The following is a 19195-nucleotide window of genomic DNA, read 5'->3' as shown; positions in this document are numbered from 1 at the left end:
TATAATTCATGAAACATTTGTGACTGGGACAGTATATTAAGTACCTATAGTGTGTAGACCACTGCCCTAACTGCTGGGCAACATATAAAGCATAATATGATCTCCACCATCTTTTAGCTTTTAATTTAATCAGGAGATGACTCATGTGCAGAAGTTCCATAACATAAAATATTACATGGTCATAAGGACATTCAAGAAAGGCATAAGTGAAGGGCTATATGAGGTCCCCTTTTATTAAAGGGGAAAGATAAGCGGGTTTGGAATAACTACAGGAGAGACCCTGTGAAGTAATAGGCTAGATTAGATTTATTAAGTGATACCAAGTGTGAAGCAACACTGTGCTAAGTGCTAGGAATACAGATACCAGCAAAAGGAAAGACAATCCCTAGTCCTTATCGTCAGGGCATAGAGATCTGAAAGGGATGACAGTCAGGTGAAAAAGTTGTACACAGAGGCAGGAGCTGAGCCAGTTAAGTAGATGACATGGGTACTTCCTCAAATGGAGGTTTTTGGGGAGGAGCTTATGGCTAGGGAAAGGAAGCAGAAGGGATGGAGATGATTCCAGCATGAGAAAGCCCCTGGGAAAGAAATGGAAAAGTAGTCTGGAGGGTCAGGATACGATATGAGATCATATCCTAAATCTAATACTTACCAGTTATATGATCACAGAGGTCATTTAACTTCTCATAGACTCAGTTTCTTCATCTATAAAATGAGCATAGCAATACCTCTGCTATCTGCTCCTAAGTATCACTTAGGATAGTTAGGTGGCACAGTGTATAGACCACTTGGTCTGGAGTCAAGAAGACTCTTCTTCCTGAGTTCAAATCCAGCCTCAGACACATAATACCTGTGTGACCCTGGACAAGCCACTTAGCCCTGTTTCCCTCAGTTTCCTCATCTGTAAGATGAGCCAGAGAAGGCAATGGCAAACCACTGCAATATCTTTGCCAAGAAAACCCCAAATGGGGTCACAAAGAGTTGGACATGGCTGAAAGAGGACTGCACAGCAATATCTCCTTCACAGGGTTGTTGTATGGCTCAAATGATATTATATAGGTAAAATGCTTTGTAGAATTTAAAATGCCAATGTCAGTTTTTTTGTTTTGTTTTGTTTTTGGTCTAGAAACTGCAGTTTCATTGGTAGAGGAAACTTTTAGTCAGGACAAATTCTCTATTAATGCCGATAAGCACCTGTTCTTCAACCTTAGAGGGAGATACCTGAGGCTATGAAAGGCTAAATGACTCGTTCATGGTCCCACAGCCAGAATGGGTCAGGGTCAGGATGGGAACCTAGTCTTCCTGATTTTGCCTTCAAATATCCATCCACTACCACACATGATCTGTTATTATTATTTATTATCATACCTTGTTCGCTTTCATTATGTTGTTTTTGTGGTTAACTTGTTATCATCTTTTTCAATGGAATTATGGCAGTAAGAGTCCTGAGAAAAGTTGTATTCTGCTATTATCCAGTGCTTTTCTGTTGTAAAGGTGGATAAAATAACTGCTTTTTGCAACTGAAGAAAACTGTTAGAATCTAAGCTCACCCTCTGTAGGCTCATTGGAGACCATCTCCTGTTATAGGTAAGAGAATAGGGATGATATATATCTCATCCTGTTCCCACATGATTTGGATGTCCTTCCAAGGTATCTATAATTTAAGAGCTTTCTGTCTATGTAGTTTATAGGTTAGGAGTAGGTGGTGACGTCTCTTAAAATGATGTTCTTAAATTTTTTTCTGAATCAGTGTTATGTCTGGGAGATTAGTAGCAAAGACTTGATCTGTGATAATGATCTGGTTTTCTAGGTATTTTCATGTTTGTATTGATAGAATGAGGATTTGCCAGGCCATGAAAGACAATAAATTTATAAAGTGTAAGTATAGTCACTAGGTTATGTCTTGCTAGTGTTTGGTAGGTGCCAGTTTTTTATAGCCTGCAGTGATAAGTTGCAGAGTCACTAACATTTAATTGCATAATCTATGTTGATCTAGTGATCTTGATTTCTAAAGGATAATACTACTATAGTTTCCGGTGGCAGTGTCTTGGTCTGGAATTGCTCTTATAAATCCATCTGTTTTCACAAATAAATTTTAATGATTCAACTTTTCAGTGCTTCTCTATCAATTGAGGTCATGTGGCTATCTGCCCCCCTCCCCCATTGGAGGTAAACTACAAATCCAATGATGAGCAGCTATTACCAGCCTTTATTATTGCTTAATGAGGTGATGCCAACTTATTCCAAAAGTATTTCTATAGGTTTTTGACCTCTTGATCAAGTTCCAAGAATTTTTATTAACTGTCTTTTTCTCTTTTTTTGACTTGGAAGCATTAGTCTTTCTAAAACTGCCTTAGTGATAGGCTCTGTGTTTTGTTACTATTATACAGATTTTTATTAGAGTAATTCCTAGGTCATTTATGATCATATTAAAATTCCAAAAGTGCATATTATGATTGTCATTGCATAGGTGTTAATACTTTAAATGTGTTCTTCCCATTAAGCTTTGCTTTCAGTATCTAGTAATTCTCTTAATATATTCAGCCCCAGTCTTCTCCTTGATTTCTTTATGCTTAATGTGTCTTACCTGGAGAACACCTAGATATTAGTAAGTATCCCCTTCATCCACTGGTTCCCTGTGACCTCTAGAGATTCAAGCTCTAAGTCTTTGTTCTCTAACTTTCCTTGCTGTATATTAATGATTTTATACTTATTCAGTCTACATGAGATTTTGATATCACCCTGGCTGGGATTCCCCTACTTTGTCGTTCTCCCATTGTCTCCCATTCCTGCACCTCATATTGGCACAATAACACTGATGATCATTTAGACTTTGAGTTTTTCCTGGGTTTGGTAGCAGTTGCTTTGTACTTTGAAGGATAGGCAGGATTGAATGGGTGAAGGTTGGAGTACATTAAGAAATAGGAAACAGCACGATCAGAGGAAAAGACAGAGGTGATAAATCCCAGGTTGCATGTTGAGGAATAGAAAATAATCCTGTTTGAACTGGAATACATAGTATGAAAAAAGGCAGGCCTGTACCGGATTATGGAGCCTGTGAATTTTATTTGATAGGCAATAGAAAGTCAGTAAATATTTTTGAGAGGAGAGACAGTCAGATCTATGTATAATGAAGATTAGTTTGACAGTGGTGTAAAGGATGGAGTTGAGAGGTGAGAAGTGGTGGTAGGAGAGGCAGAAACAATTATTAGGGGTCTGTTCCAATAATGTAGATAGATGATAATGTCAGTCTTTGCTAGGGTGGTAGTGAAAATAAGGAGGAAGGCAAGAATCTAAAAGGTGTCATTTAGATAATTACATACGAGAACTAAGGGAAGGAGTTCAACTCTTCTGGGAAAAGATTGAATCTAGTGTAAGTTGCTCAAGTAACTTTTGCATTTAGTCATCCTGAGGAACAGGATAGCAGCTTGACTGTGGAGGAATCCTAGGTAGGTCACATCCTGGGCTGCAAACTACTTATGGAAGCGTTGCTCACCCTTAAAGAGCAGCACCCCCTGCCTCACTTTTTTGCCCTGGTTCAGAGGATCAGCTAATGAGAAAATAGCTGTTAATCTCTCCTCATAACTAAATAAAGTGATCATAGTTTAGTCATTCAGTTTATGGACCATTTATTTTGAAGATTAATATAAACAGAATCCATAGAAAAGCTTGATGAGGAGTGTCACTGCACTGATTGGGGACTTGTAAGCTACAGCATTTTAACATGACATTGAATCTTCCAATACAACCTTATACTCAAGATTGCTACTGAGTGAAGTCCATTCCCTTCCTTTTTTTAAGAAGTAGAATGCTACTCATGACATATTAAATATGTACTGTCTTTGGAAAGTTGATAATACACATATAATTGTTAGATAATAATAGGTAATATTTACACAGCACTTTTATGTGCCAGATACTGTGATAAGTGCTTTATAATTATTTCATTTGATTTTCACAACAGCCCTTAGAAGTAAGGGCTTATATTACCCTGATTTTACAGATGAGGAGACTGAGGCAGAGGTTAGATGACCTGCCCAGCGTCACAAAGCAAGCAAATGTCTGAGATCAGATTTGAACTCAGGTCTTTATGACTCCAGGCCCTGTACTCTATCTTAGAACTTGCTACCACTACTTCTTAACAGCTACTTAACATCTCATTTTATGTATTTAATAAAAGGCTATGCTGCATAAGATGGTAATTTTTGTTTCCTCTAGGCTTAGTTGCTCATACTGACATAGTTAACCTCTCCATGAGGCATAAAGAACAGAGCTTAATTTCTTCTCCTGGGAAAGCATTTATTGATGGTAATGCAAACTTTCCAAGTACAGTATTAGACGCAAATTACACAGTCTTATATTCAGTCCTGAGATGTTTTTATTCAACTTGTTGCTAGCCCTGAATGAAATAAAGTTGACATTGAAATCTTTCTTTTAGGCAGTTACTGAGAAAAACTTTGAAAACAAGGATTTTCGAGCATCTCTAGAAAATGGTATCCTGTTGTGTGAGTAAGTATGCGAACTTTTTGTTTTTAATTTATAAAAAGTCTTAATTTTTTCCTTAGGGACTTGGCTTTGTTTTATTCTGGGGCCCCAGACTGTAACCTGAACTCCAGCGTGCTTTCTTACAGATGTGTGCTGTTACCCACAAAGAGGATTAGGAGGGAGTATGAACTGTGTTATTTTCATTTGTGACAGGCTAGATTCATAGATAAATATGCGTGTGTGTGTACACACATGTTTATATATGTATATACATATGTGTGTGTATGTGTGTGTGTGTGTGTGTGTGTGTGTGTAAATTTTCAGTAAAGCATTTGCCAGAAAATTTTATGTTGTCCTGGTGGACAAAGTGGAGAGATGTGTACTAAATTTAACACCTTTACGTAGATTTATGAAATCCACTTTTCCCTTGGAAGAAAGAATAAATTTATCTTTCTTGGCCTCATAGGTACACCTCATAGCAATTTGATAGGACTAGTCATGAAAATCTGTGGGAGGTTGAAAATAGAGAGGACATGAAGTTGAGAGACTCCACTAATGCATTGGCTGATAGTGAATATCTCACAAGATTTTGATAGATTGAATCTCATGTGATGAATCAGTAGAAACAGTAGAAAGAAATAGGAAATCCCACACTTATGAAGCTGAATTTTTGAACCCAAGTATGGGGGAGGCATGGCTAGATAATTGTGAAAAAAGATCTGTGGGCTTTAGTGGCTCACAAGTCCAGTGTGAAGCAGTAGTGCAAAGTTGCAACCAGAAAAGCGAATGTCATCTTTGGCTTCATTGACAGGCATATTGTCCAGGAGTGGGGAGTTGTGAGCTCCACTGTACTCTGCCTTGGTCAGACCACATCTTAAGTACTATGTTCAGTTCTGGGAATCACATTCTGGGAAGGGCATTGCTGGGCTGGAAAGACTCCAAAAGAGGGTTAGCATGGTGGTGAGACAGTGAGACTATCCTCTCTGAGGATAAGGAACTGGACATATTTAACTTGAAGAGAAATTTCTGGGAAGACATGACAATTTCAAGCATTTGAAGGGCAGTCCCTTAGAAGAGGGACCTGATTTGTCTTGATTCTGTAGGACAGACCCAGGAACAATGAGTTAAAGGTGCAAAGACATGCATATCTCCTTATGATGTAAGGAAACTTTCTACCGATTATAGTAGTTCAGGAATAGAATAGCTACCTTTGTATGTGCGGTACATTTCTTTTCATTAGATCTTTAAGTAGAGGCTGAATAATTATTTTTTAGGAATGTGTAGAGGCACAGACTGGATGAGAGGGTATTTGAAGGTCCTTTTAACTCTGAGATGCTGCAATTCTTTGACTAGATGAGTGTATCTCAGCACTTCAACTAGAAAAACAGTTCAAAGGCCAACTCTGTCATTCTTTGTATGCAAAGTTATCATTTTAATAGTATTATTATTATTAACAGTAATCTAATTTGTATACAGTTTTACATTTGTATAAAAATTTTGTAAGCAAAACTACTATTTTAATGTTATATTAATAATTTAATCTGTTTACAAAGTTATTATTTCGATGTTATTATTATTAGTAATCTAATTAATAGCCCTAGTATTGCTTAGGTAATGCTATTGGTGTTACATATAACCTGAGAATTATTTCTTTTACACTGTTGTACTATGTGTCATTGTCCTACTGTATTTTCTACTGTCTTCCAACTTTATGCTTTAAAAATAGTTTTGAGAAATAAATTGTAATCTTTATTTTGCTCTCTGGTCTATCTTTTTATGAGTATTTCATTATCTGCATGTTGTAATTAATATCAGCAAATATATCTTGGTATAAATCTCCAACACTAAATAAATTAGAAAACTATATTATAGTCAGCAGCAACATATTTTTTTCTTGGAGATTCCACATGGTGATCATGAGATAGATCTAACAAAACCTTTTTGATACATTGTCCATTTATTTTAAACAAATATTTATTGAACCCCTACTATGGTCAAAACTGTTCCTCTATTTTTGGTAGCCAAAATAAAACAACATGCCAGTTCCAGAATCGTGATGCCCCTGAATAAGTTTGCCTAGTGCAGTAGAGATTTCATACTGCAAAGGTGTTATCTTTTGGGGGGCACAAAGAGTAAATATGATTTGTACATGATGGCTTCAGCTGATGAGAGAGTCAGCAGAGGTCCAGAAGAAAGGATGTCATGATGGTATAGGTGAGGCATATATGTAACTCAGTAGATGGAGTCTTGGACCTGAAGATAGGGAGATGAGTTCAAATCCTGCCTCAGAAACTTATTAGCTGCGTGACCCTGGCAAGCCATTTAATCTCTCTCTCCCTCAGTTTCTTCATCTGTAAAATGGGAATAATAATGGCACCTGCAAACTCGGGTAATAGTGAGGTAATAAATAATAAAGTGCCCTTCAAACCTTTAAGTACTGTATAAATGGGAGCTGTTATTATGAGATACAGAATTAGAATCACACAATTTTATTATTGGGACACACATCTACTCCACCTCACATGTGATAATAGAATCCCCATTACAATATGTATGAAAATGGTCATATAAACTCTGCTTGAAAATGTGCAGTGGAGAGAAACCAACTATTTCATTCTTCCTACGGATACCTCTAATTGCTGGGAAATTTTCTCTGACATCAATTTTAAATTGGTCTCATTTCAGCTGTCACCAGTGTTCCTAGTCCAAACAGAGTCAGCCTGGTCTCCCTTCTTTGTGATAGCTCTCTCCAAATATTTTAAGGGCTGTCATGTGTCCCCTTCCCCTTATCACCAGGTCTTCTCTTCTCCAGTCTAAATGCTCATTTTCTTCCACTTATTTTCATATGGCATAATGATCTTAAAGCCCTTCACCATGCTGGTTCTACTGGTCAAAAGGGTTAGAAGCAAAAGACTTGGATTCGAGTCCATTTCCTCCTCTGTATAAGGAAGGGATTGGACTAAATGATCTTTGAGGTGCATTTCAGTTCTAAATTGTGTGATCCTATAATAAGTGAGTAGTAAATTGAAATCTTGCACACCCAAACTTTAGGAGTGTTTAATTATTTAAAGCTGCCACACAGGTATGAGAGGAATGTATTCAGGTTCAGCCACCAGAGATGTGAACAAGGACTTTAGGAAAAATGCTGTGTTCTTATTGTCACCTCACCTTGTAGATACTTGACTGTTGCACAGTCTCACAGAACATTGAGATTCTATAGCAAGTGGTTATCCTTTGGAGTCTTTCTTTTAGGAATATAGAACAGATACATATAGAAAGGTCAAGATGAACAAGAACAAAAGGGATAGTGTTTGTGCTTGGCTTTCATCCTAGTACAGTTGTCATTTATTTGAAATACCCTTTGTGATAAGTTTAGATTGTTTAATCCTTGAGGTGTCAATTCAATTGGTCATCTGCAGATTACAGTATTTTTCTGTGTAACTATTCTGTTCAATTATATTTAAGCATGTTCAGAGGGTGCAAAAGATAATCCTTTTGTAGATGTAGGGAGTGAAAGTAGTCCAAAGAGGTTTACACGCAGTTTCCAATGATTCATTGCGAAACAAGTTCTAAACAAAATCTAAGATTTAATTCGAGGTGGAAATAAGTGATATTAAGTGTGCCTATAAGGTAATGAGACACATAGATGTAGTCTTAAAAAAATCCAATAAAATCAAACATATTTAAACATACTTAAAATGATTATTTTTCAAAATGTTTACCATTATTGGAATGATGCTCCAGAGGCTTCATTGCTCAAAATACATTTGCAGCTCCTTTTGAGGATTTTTTTTCAGATTCAGTTTATGGGACAGAAAAATGATCTCAAAGCTGTACAATTATACTTTTTTAGGACTTAATTTTCACTCAGAATGTTATTACTGAACTTGATTACCTTTACTGAGTTGTGAATGACTTTGAGTATTCACTCTAAAAAGGAGAAATACGTATCACTGCTAGAGGTTATTAAAGATATGCCACATTCTTCAAGGACAATTTAAAAAGAATCCCAAAGATATTTTGAACGTGGTTTGAAGCATTTGCAGCATTATTGGAGTCCTTTTGTCCCAGCCTTTCTCCTGTGCAATCCATCCTTCACAGCTGCCAAAATGATATTTCTAAAGCATGGGTTGATCATATTATTCCCCTACTCAAGAAGCTCCATTGAATCATAGTTGACTTTAGGATTTGATGGACTTTTAAAGATGTCACAGACTCCTAGCTGCCTTTTTAGGCTTAAAGCGCACCAATGCTGGGAAAGTTATTATTTTATCCTAGTGGCAATAGAGAAATTTTTATGTGGACCTGACAAGTTAACCTTGTTCTTTCTTTTATCTTCTTATGGGGAATCAATTAATGAGCACTTAGTAAGTGTCTACTATGTCCTAGGCACTGTAATAGGATCTGGGGATACAAAGATATAAATGAAACAGCCCCTGCCCTCTAGAAGGAGTTTACATTCTATATGGGGAAAAGTGTTTATAAGTATATACAAAAATATACATTTATAAATCTATGCAGAAATAAATGAAAGCAATTTTTTTTGAGGAAAAGACTAGCAACTGGGAGTAGGGTGGAGTAGGAATAGCAAAAGGCTTTATGTAGCAGTTGCTGTTTGAACTAAGCATTGATGGGAAGGGAAATACAAAATAAGATGCAGGAGAGAAGCAGTGTCCACTTTTGAGACTCTGAAGAGAAAGGAATTCTCTGTTAAGCTAGAGTGCTAAGTAGACAAATTAGCACTTCTCTAGAAGTGTTAGGTCCTTAAAAACTTTTTTGATTAAAAAAAGACTCTTTGAAAACTGGAGTGGCTCTAGTTGGTGGAATGAAAGGCATTGTCAAACTATGCAGTCATTTGGTCAACAAGATCTTAGTAAGAGCTTACTCCATGCCAAGTACAGAGCTAAATGGTGAGGTTACCAAGAAAGGCAAACACAGCCCCTGCCTGCCCTCAGGCAGTTGATAGTCTAAAGGGCAAAGAACTGGTATAGATATATGCAAGATCTATTCAGAGAAAATGGCGTAATTGCTGGGGGTAGAAGAGACAGAGGTTTTCAGTAGCCAAAGTTACCGCAACCAGAATTGAAAAGGTATTCTTACTATAGTTTATGAAAAGCCAATGTTCTATTAATTAAAGTAGCCTTTTAGTGTGGGTAGGTACTAGACTAGAGTATGCCTAGCTTATTACTTTGAACAATGCTTCAAGTTTATATCACTTTAGGTGTAACTGATCATTCATAATGTTTTAACAGAGCAAGGGTCCTCAACCTTTTTTGTATCTTGGATTCCTTTGGCAGTCTGGTGAAGCCTGTGGACCCCTTCTCTGAATGTTTTTAAATGTATATAAAATGTGCAGGACTATAAAGGAAATCAAATATATAGCTCTCTAGTTATCAAAATATTTTTTAAGAAGTTCACAGGTACCAGGTTAATGGCTCCTTTAATAGTTCCCCTCCCCCCCAGAGAAAAATACAGGTGTTTAGATTGTATGGTAATCTATGTACTCTAGTGGGATGGAACATACAGTGAATAACAAGACATTGCTGTTTGCTTGGTGGGCAGATACTTTAAGTTTAAAATTGTATTTTATTGTAAACTCAATTGTAAAAAAATGACAAACAAAACAGGACAAACTCTTATCCTCAACCAAAGCAACAAACAAGCAAAGAAAAATGCTTTTGTCCTGAAACCCCTTTCAGGTCTGGTCAGAATTCTGCCTGCCTTGGCTCTGTTTGCTTTTTTCCCCCTTCTTTTCTTATACAATTATAATCATTGTTCATATGGTTCTTGTTTTAGTGGTTTTCCTTTCTATGACTTTGTATAGATTGTTCCGCTTTTGCTTTTATGCCTCATATTTGTTGTTTCTGTGTACCACAATATTACCCTTAAAGATTTGCTTGGGGTGCTAAGGTCAGGTGGCTCACCTAGGGTCAAACAGCTAGTATGACAGAAGCAATTCTCTAAGACTTATTAGTTGTTAAGCATGTTCAGACCTTTGTTTGTAGTGGGAGTTTTTTCATTAGGAGTTGCCTGCACCAGTGTCTCCTCTACAACCCCCACTGCCCACTCCAAATATGTTCATTCCCTCTATATAAGTAAACTCGTTTATTAGATGTTGTAAAAATGATAAGAGTATAGATGCTGTTTTTAATTCTTTTAATCCCCCTTTTTCTTATTAAGTTATTCAATCTCCATACATTTATCAAATACCTTATGTACCAGGTGATGGTCATACAAAGGCAAAGTTTACATTCTTTTTAAAAAAATTAATTAATTTATTTATTTTCAGTTTTCAACAATTACTTCCATAAGTTTTAAATTTTCTGCCCCTCCCACACTCCTCCCTCCCCAAGATGGCATGCAATCTTATATGGGTTCTACATACACACTCTTACTAAATACACTTTCACATTTGTTGTGTTGCATAGGAGAATTAAAATGAATGGGAGGAATCATGAGAAAAACCAAACCAAAACATATTGCAACACAAGAGAAAATAGTTTGCTTCATTCATTCCATAGTTCTTTCTCTGAATGTGGGTGGCATTTTGCATCAAAAGTCCTTTGGGAATGTTTTAGGTCCTTGCATTGCTGTGAAGGCCTAATTCTGTCAGAAATAGTCCTCACACACTGTGGCTCTTACTGTGTATAATGTTCTCATGGTTCTGCTCGTTTCACTCAGCATCAGTTCATGTAAGTAAAAGTTTACATTCTAATGGGAGAGAAAGTAGGCATATATGTTGGCATATGGAAAACAGTAAAAGTGTAGGAGGGTCAAACTAACCCATCATGTGGCAATCTCATGGGGGATGAGAGTGGATATCATGATGCAGGGTGTGAGCTCTGCCTCTTAGAAGCCAAACAAACATATTCCCCTCAGTCTGCCATTGATTGTTATGTTATTAATTTTTTCTTACCATGGGTACAAAGGTAGTGTATTGGTATATTCTCATATTATTCCATAAATTACTTAAAACATAAATATTTTCCTCCATTAATCAATGAATTAGTTCTAAGCCCTTTGGAAAAGCATGGGAAAGAAGAAGTTACTGACAAGGATTCCTTATACCCACTGTCCCCTCCCAATTCCTTGAATATCATCACAGTTCAACAAAGCTTTCTTCAGAATATAGATAACTCAGGTGCTTTCAGAATAATATTTTGCTCACCTCACCTCAAAACTATCAATTAACTGATTTTCTCCACATAATAAGATAAAACTTAATTTATTTTTTGTCTAGAATGAAATATAGCTAAACTCAGTTTCCCTCAGGAATTTTCTTTAGTGTATCTTCTCCAAAGAATATATTCTCCATACATTATCCTCTCCATAGTCAATAAACTTGTTCTCAAGAAAAGCAGCGAGGTCTGTATACTCTTAAGTGCTGCAAAGAGACTCTTTCTAGCCCATTCCAGTTAGCTGTTAGTTCCCATGTTTCTTTCTTACCAAAACTTACTGTAATAGTATCTACATTGTGGGAGAGGTTAAGAAAGCTGGGGTTACACAAGTCAATTTTTTTGAGGAGAAGACAGTGGCCTCTAGGACAACAAAGAAAAACCCTTCTGCAGAAGGTAGCACTTGAACTGATTCAGGAAGGTTCAATGAAACTCAGGGATGGAAAGATGGAGATGAGGAATGAATGCATTGAAGTATATAGTTTGTGCAAAGACATGGAGATGGGATATAGAGCATTGTAATGGAGCAGCAAAAAATCCTTTTTGACAGAACCATAGGGTTTTGGAATTAATATGTAATAAGCCTGGAAAGTTAGGTGGGGGCTAGCTTATGAAGAGCTTTAAATGCTAAGTGATATAGTTTTTATTTTCATCTAGAGGTGATAGGGAGCCCCTGGAACATACTGAGTAGAGGGAGTGGAAGAGGTCAGATTTCTACTTTAGGAAAATCACTTTGGCATCTGTATAAAGAATAGATTGGAGTGGGGGAGAAATTCACTTTATATCAGAACCTTTCCATGCTTCTCTGTGTTCTTCAAATGCATTGTTTCTCATAATGTTGTAATATTACATTATATTTATGTCCTGCAGTTTATTTAGCCATTCCACAATGGATTGGCGTTGACTTTGTCTCCAGTTCTTTGCAGAGCAGCACAAAAATGTTGCTACAAACATTTTGGTGTAGATGGGTTATTTTTTGTTAACAAGAACCACCTTGGAGTATAAACCTAGTAGAGGAATTCTGAATCAAAGGGTACGGAAATTTTAGTCACTAATTCAAGATTGCTTTCCAGAATGATTGTACTGATTTACAACTCAACCAACAATACACTAGGTGCCTATCTTTCCACGGCCTCTCCAACTTTGACTCTTCTCATGACTTTTGTCATCTTTTCCAGTTTGTTGAATATAAGGTGAAACATTATGATGGTTTTGATTTGAATTTCTCTTGTTATTAATGATTGGAACATACTTTCAATGTTTGTTACTAGTTTGCTTTCTTTTAAAAACTATCCAAATCCTTTCATCTCTTATCTCCTGGCACATGACTTTTGGATATAACTATGTGTATGTGCATGTATGTACATACATATATACATACATACATATCTCCTATATATCTTAGCTACCAAACCCTTGTCTGAGATATCTGTTACAAATATTTTTTTCCTATTTAACTGCTCTCCTTATTAACCTAGACCCATTAGTTTTGTTGGTGTGGACGCTTTTCAGTTTCATGTAAACATAAGGAACTATGATATCTTTTGTAACTGCCTGGTGTGATGAAGAATTCAACTTCTTTGTATAGCCATGAAAGGTGCAGGATCTATTTCTCTTCTAATTCTTTAATATCAGGGTTATGTAGCTTTTTAAAATTTATTGTGAAGCATGGAGTAAGATGTTGGTCTAAGCATAATTTCTGCCAGACTACTTACCAGTTTTCCAGCAGTTTTTTTTAAATCAAATAAGTTTTTCTTAAATATTTATATTTTTGGATTTAATCAACATTGTTATTGAATTCCATTGCTTCTGATTCTCCCTTGTCTAGACTGTTCCATTGATTGATTGTTCTATTTTTTTAACCAGTACCAAAAGGTTTTCATGCCTGCTGCTTTTTAATATAGTTTGATATCTGGAAGTACCAATCCCTTTCTTTCCTACCTTCCCCACCCCCACCATTATTTCCTTTGATACTCTAGGTCTTGTGTTCCTCCAAATGAATTATATTATTTTATTGAGTTCTGTATAGTGTCCCTCTGATAGTCTGATTTGCCTCATTTATTTTTAACAAACAGAAAATTGTAATGACTCAGAGCAAAGCAATTCTGTAATAGACTTGCTCAATTAAATTTAAAATATGATTGCAAATGTCATAGACATTCTATTATTAGGGAAAATTTTGTAGGTCGGAGCTTTTGAATTATGGGCAAAATGGAATTTGTATATATTTCATCCTAACTTCTCTTCCTTGGGCACCTAGGTGGCACAGTAGGTAGAAGCCAGACTGAAAGTCAGGAAGAGTTTGAATCTGACCTCAAACACTTCCTAGCTGTGTGATCTGGGGCAAGTCACTTAATATTGTTTGCCTCAGTTCCTCATCTGTAAAAATGAGCTGGAGAAGGAAACGGCAAACTGCTGTAATATCTTTGCCAAGGAAACCCTAAATGGGTTCAGAAAGAGTTGGACATGACTGCACAGCAGCAGCCTCTTTTCCTTAAGAGATGTCTGCTTATTAAATTTTTTTGATTGGACCTTTGATTTCACTACTGTAGGGGAGCTCTGGGTGAGGAACCTTATCAGTGCAAGTCAGTACCTTTCTATAATATAAGACAGTTGTGTGGGGCATTGAGACTTTAAATAACTTGTCCTTGGATATATGGACTGGATATACCATAGGTGGTAGATTTCTCAACCTTGGTCTTCATGGCTCTGAAGTCAGCTCTGTATGCCCTTCTTGAATATGCATCTCTGATTAATTTTTCTTAACTCATCTCTAGTCACTTTACATCTAATAATACGATCAATGGTCAGTCTTTATCTGTGCTTTAGTAGGGGTTTCTCTGAACACACCCTGTACTTTGTTGGTTTTATTCTTTTGCTAATTCATCTATCTGCATGACTTGCTCTCTTTCCTTTCTTACCTATTATACGTAATTCCAACCCATACTTCAGAATTCAGCTCAAGTGACACCTCATTTGTTCATTCATTCAACAGATCTTTATCAAACATAGTCATTGCCCTTGAGGAGCATAGAAGAATGAGGGAAATAAGGCATGTATATAAATAATCATAATACAAAATAGAATAAAATATGGACAGATGTTAAAGATTAGTAGGAAGAAGAAAACTCCTAGCTTGGTGGATCATGGAAGACTTCATGAGAAAGTGGTCCCTGCACTGGGCCTTGAAGGAAAGAAAGGATTTCAACAGGAGGAGATGGAAGAAATCTCTTCATGTAGCCATGAATCCATTTTAACCATGTGTGGAGGAAGGGGAGGCCCCTCTGTGTTTGGAGAATGGCTAGAAGTGCAGTTTAACTGGAATATAGTGTTAATGATGGAGAAAAGTGTGAAATAAGGTTGGAAGAGGAGAGTAGAAGATCTTGAATTCCAGGCTAAGAAATCTGTGTTTTCTCTTATCAGAAAGGAGCCACTGACATTTTTTGAGTGAGAAAGTGGTAGAATTGGATCTATTACGAGGGATTTTTTTGTTTGTTTTTTTGGCAGTCGTGGAAGTATCTGTTAGAGAAAGAAGTATATCCTTGTCACAATCTTCCAACAAAACCCATTCTCGTATATGCCTATTATTGAAAACCACTCTTTTTACTCCTTTGCTGATCATAGTGGTGACCAGCATATTTTTTTCAGGACTGGAAATACTATCTATTTAAGTACAGGCAATTTGCACCTATATAAGTGGGACATTCCGTAAATCTGTATATAAAATGATTTTTATGTAATGCAAATTTGCCCCTACTTGCCCACTTCATTGAGCCTACATAACAAAGGCATACACAAAATAATACTTTTATACAAGTCATAAAGTGTAGACAAATTAAATACTGTACCATGATAAACAGAATTATTAAATGAAAGGCAGAGTTAGTGATCAAGTGTATATAATACTGTACAATAAAGTTAACACAGATGTACAGTATATTACCCCTTCTCTACCCACTGTACCTAGCTTTTATCTCTGGTTGACTTCACAACTTATTTTATGATGCTTTTGAGAGATGTTTGGACAGTGGATCCCTTTCCCCTCTTCTATATTTGACAATAGCCAGCAATGTTATCTTCAACTATTCTTTGCAATTTAAAAACTCTTGAAGTATTTAAATCCATCTTTTCAACATAAGAAAAAAATTCACTCAAATAATGAAATGCTTCTGCCACCTATTTCACTAGGAATCATTTTTGGTGTGACCTCGGATTCTGAAGCTTCGCTTTCTTCTTCAGCAGTCTTTGCAGCTAGCAACTCAATCAGATCCACCTTTGACAGTTCTTCTCCATGAGTCTCAGTCAATTCCACATCATTCTTATCCACTTCGAGCGCCAGTTCTTGTGCTAACTTTACAGTCTCATTACTCCCTTCTTGGGAAGTTTCTTCCTTATCAAATCCATGAAAATTGGGAACACGTTTCAAAAATGCTTTTTTCCCAAACTCTCTTTATACATGTTTCTGTTGCATCTTCCCACACCTTTCAGAATTCTTTGCATAAATTCGAATTTGTTTAGTACGAATTTACATAAAGTGAGAACTGGCTGTATTCAACAGAGAAACTTACTGCTGTCCAGGGTATTGATGATGATTATGATAAAGAGAAACTAGTGAAGGTATAGAAGGTAATGGAACCTTCAGGATATGGAGAAATGATTTAGCTACAGTGTGACCTACTCAAGTATATTCACAAGTTCCTAGATGAAGATTATCAGCTAAAAATTCTTGCATTTTAAATGCTTTGTAACCCACTGAAGAATGAGTGAGGCAAAAATTCCTTCTGCCCTTTGTCATGTATTGAAAAAACCTCAGATTACTTAACGTTATCTGTTGGGTAGGGAGGGTCTGGACTTGAATAACTCATTCATACAACAAATGGAAAAGCTTTATGCAAAACAGAAAAGAGAAAAGTAGAGAGGTAGAAGTGGGAAATACTGCTAGTTCTGGAATCACAGGATCTACTCTGGACTCTGCTGCTTGTTATCTGTGTGATCTTGAATAAGTCATTCTTTCATCCAATGATCTCAAATATGGATCTAGATTGATCCTATAGATGTCATGGGATGGTTAAATATGCCTTTCCATAGCCCTTTTCCCACTTAAAATGTGAATCTATGAAACCTTATTTTAAATGAACATGAAGGTTTATGAAGGGTAGAAAGAGGAAACATAATGCTCTTAAGAGCAAAGACTGTGTCCAACAAAAATTGCCCACCTTGCTTTATGAACAGTTTCTTCAGTAGCATCTCTAATAAAGCCTTGGCATCAGGCATTCTAAATGAGTACCTGAAAAGGCTTTAGCCTGAAAGGACCAAGGTCTCCCACTGCATTCTGGGCCATTTCCAATCATCCTGATGAATATCTGGTCACTGGTTCTAGATGGCTCTGGAAGAGGAAGTGAGGTTGGTGACCTGTACAGCCCTCCTCCACTCAAATCAAAGTCATCTGCAAGTCATGTCATCATTTCCTTGATGTACATGGTCCTCTTCTAAAACAAAGGACAAATACAAGCAAGGTGCTAGAGCAGGAGTTCTTAACCTGAGGTTCATCAACTTATTTTTTAAAATAAGTACTATGATAGATGTTTCAATGTGATTGGATTCCTTCATAACCATATGCATTTTATTTTATTAATTTGAAAACATTATTCTAGGAAGAGATTCCTTATCTTTCACCAGGATGCCAAAGGGATCCATGACTCCGACTTTCCTAGGGCAAAGCTTTATGAATAGCAAACCAGCTCTGTTAGAATGGACAGGTTCATTGGCTGAGAAATAGATTTAAAAAAGGAAAAAAAAAACACCCAGGGCAGAAATATGTATGTGTAAAACTCGAGGACTGATCAGTAGCATGAAAGATCATGAACTATATTGAGTGTTTAGTTTTTTTTTTTTGTTGTGACTTTACTTTGACCAATAATGCATAACATGATTTATAGATCTAGAATTGGAGTGTAACCCAGGAGAAACTTGAGGAGGTTGGAATAGAATGAGTTAATAGGGATGGTAGGCAGCATAGTGAAAAGATTACTGGCCCTGGGGTAACAGGACATAGGCTTCAGGCTCAACTTTGCCACTTACTACCTGTGTGACATCAGATAAGTCACTTCATTTCATTTCAGCAAACATTTATTAAGTGACTACTGTAGATATACTAGGCACTGGAAATGACAAAGACAAAGGCAAAATAGTCTCTATCCTCAAGAAGCTTAAATTTGTTGGAGGAAAAGAACATTTACATAGATGAGCTGGTGCCAAGTTTAATACCAAATAAAAAAAATTGTTTTGAAAAGGTGATGAGGGAAGAGCGCTAACAATTATGGGATTTGAAAAGGTCACATATTGGTGGTGCATTGGATATTAGATAGTGGTGTTGGACCTGGAGTTAGGAATACCTGAGTTCAAATCCAACCTCATACTAGCTGTGTGAACCTGAGCAAGTCGCTTAAATTTGCCTCAGTTTCCTCACCTGTATAATGGAGGTAATAATAGCACCTTCCTCTTATGGTTGTAAGGATCAAATGAGATATTTGGAAAGTGCTTAGCACATTTCCTGGCCTCTAGTAAGTGCTATATAAATGTTAGGGATGATGATGATGAAGTGTGATTATGTGACACTTGAAATGAAGACATTATATTAGATGATTTTTACAGTCCTTTGCAGATCCAAATCTATGCTCAGTACTCTTACCAATACCATGTTAATGGGAATATCCAAAGGACTACATTGAGATAAATGGTTCCATTGATCGATTTTATTTTCTGCTGGAAATAAAGACTTGGAAAATAATGATAATTCTTACATTGTGTCTTAAGGTTTATAAAACACCTTATATATCTAAGGGGGTAGGCTACAGTATTATCCCTATTTTATAGATGAATATACTAGTAGTTGACTTGTGTGTAAATGTTCAGAACAGCAAGGTTTCCACCATGTCTTGCTTCTGTTCATCTTCTAAGTTCTGTGACTATCATTTCAAGTCATAATAGGATCATAAAACTAGATCTTAGGGGGACTTTAGAGGCCATCTACTCTAGCCCCCTATTTAAAAGATGAACAAACTGAAGCCCAGTTAAGTGACTTGGCAAAGGTAGAACCATAGATTAGAGATCTTCTGTCTCTAGAGTCTGTTTTCTTTATTATGTTATGCTGATTCTTTCTGTGACCTCAACTTTTGCTTAATGGGATAATAATTACATATAAAAAGTCTTTTATGCTTCACCAATCACTTGACATACCAGATCTCCCTGTATCCTAGCAAGAACCTTGTGAGGCAGGTTTTTTGTTGTTTCAGTTGTATCTGACTCTCTTGATCCCATTTGGGAATTTCTTGGCTGGGATCCTGGAGTGGTTTACCATTTCCTTCTCCAGCTCATTTTACGGATGAGGAAACTGTGGCAAACTGGGTTAAGTAACTTGCCCAGGTTCGCACAGCTCCTAAGTGTTTGAGGTCAGATTGGAACTCAGGAAGATGAATCTCTCTGACTCCAGGCCCAGGTACTCCATCCACTGAGCCACCTAGTTGCCCTGTGAG

The 19195-nt window shown here is 36.7% G+C and overlaps 1 protein-coding gene across 32 annotated transcripts in view; it reads left to right on the top strand.

Annotated features, from left to right (window-relative positions):
- LMO7 (LIM domain 7) overlaps nt 1–19195 on the top strand; it is a 246962-nt gene that overhangs the window by 76574 nt on the left and 151193 nt on the right. For all 32 annotated transcript variants that reach the window (XM_072622275.1, XM_072622274.1, XM_072622270.1 and 29 more), the window contains one exon: nt 4439–4509. In XM_072622275.1, coding sequence (XP_072478376.1) covers nt 4439–4509 — 71 coding nt within the window. The remainder of the gene's footprint in view (nt 1–4438; nt 4510–19195) is intronic.

Source organism: Notamacropus eugenii, chromosome 6, assembly GCF_028372415.1.
Source record: "Notamacropus eugenii isolate mMacEug1 chromosome 6, mMacEug1.pri_v2, whole genome shotgun sequence".
NCBI classification, from domain to species: Eukaryota; Metazoa; Chordata; class Mammalia; order Diprotodontia; family Macropodidae; genus Notamacropus; species Notamacropus eugenii.
Note: the sequence above shows the minus strand (reverse complement) of the source record. Positions and strands in the feature narration are given on the sequence as shown.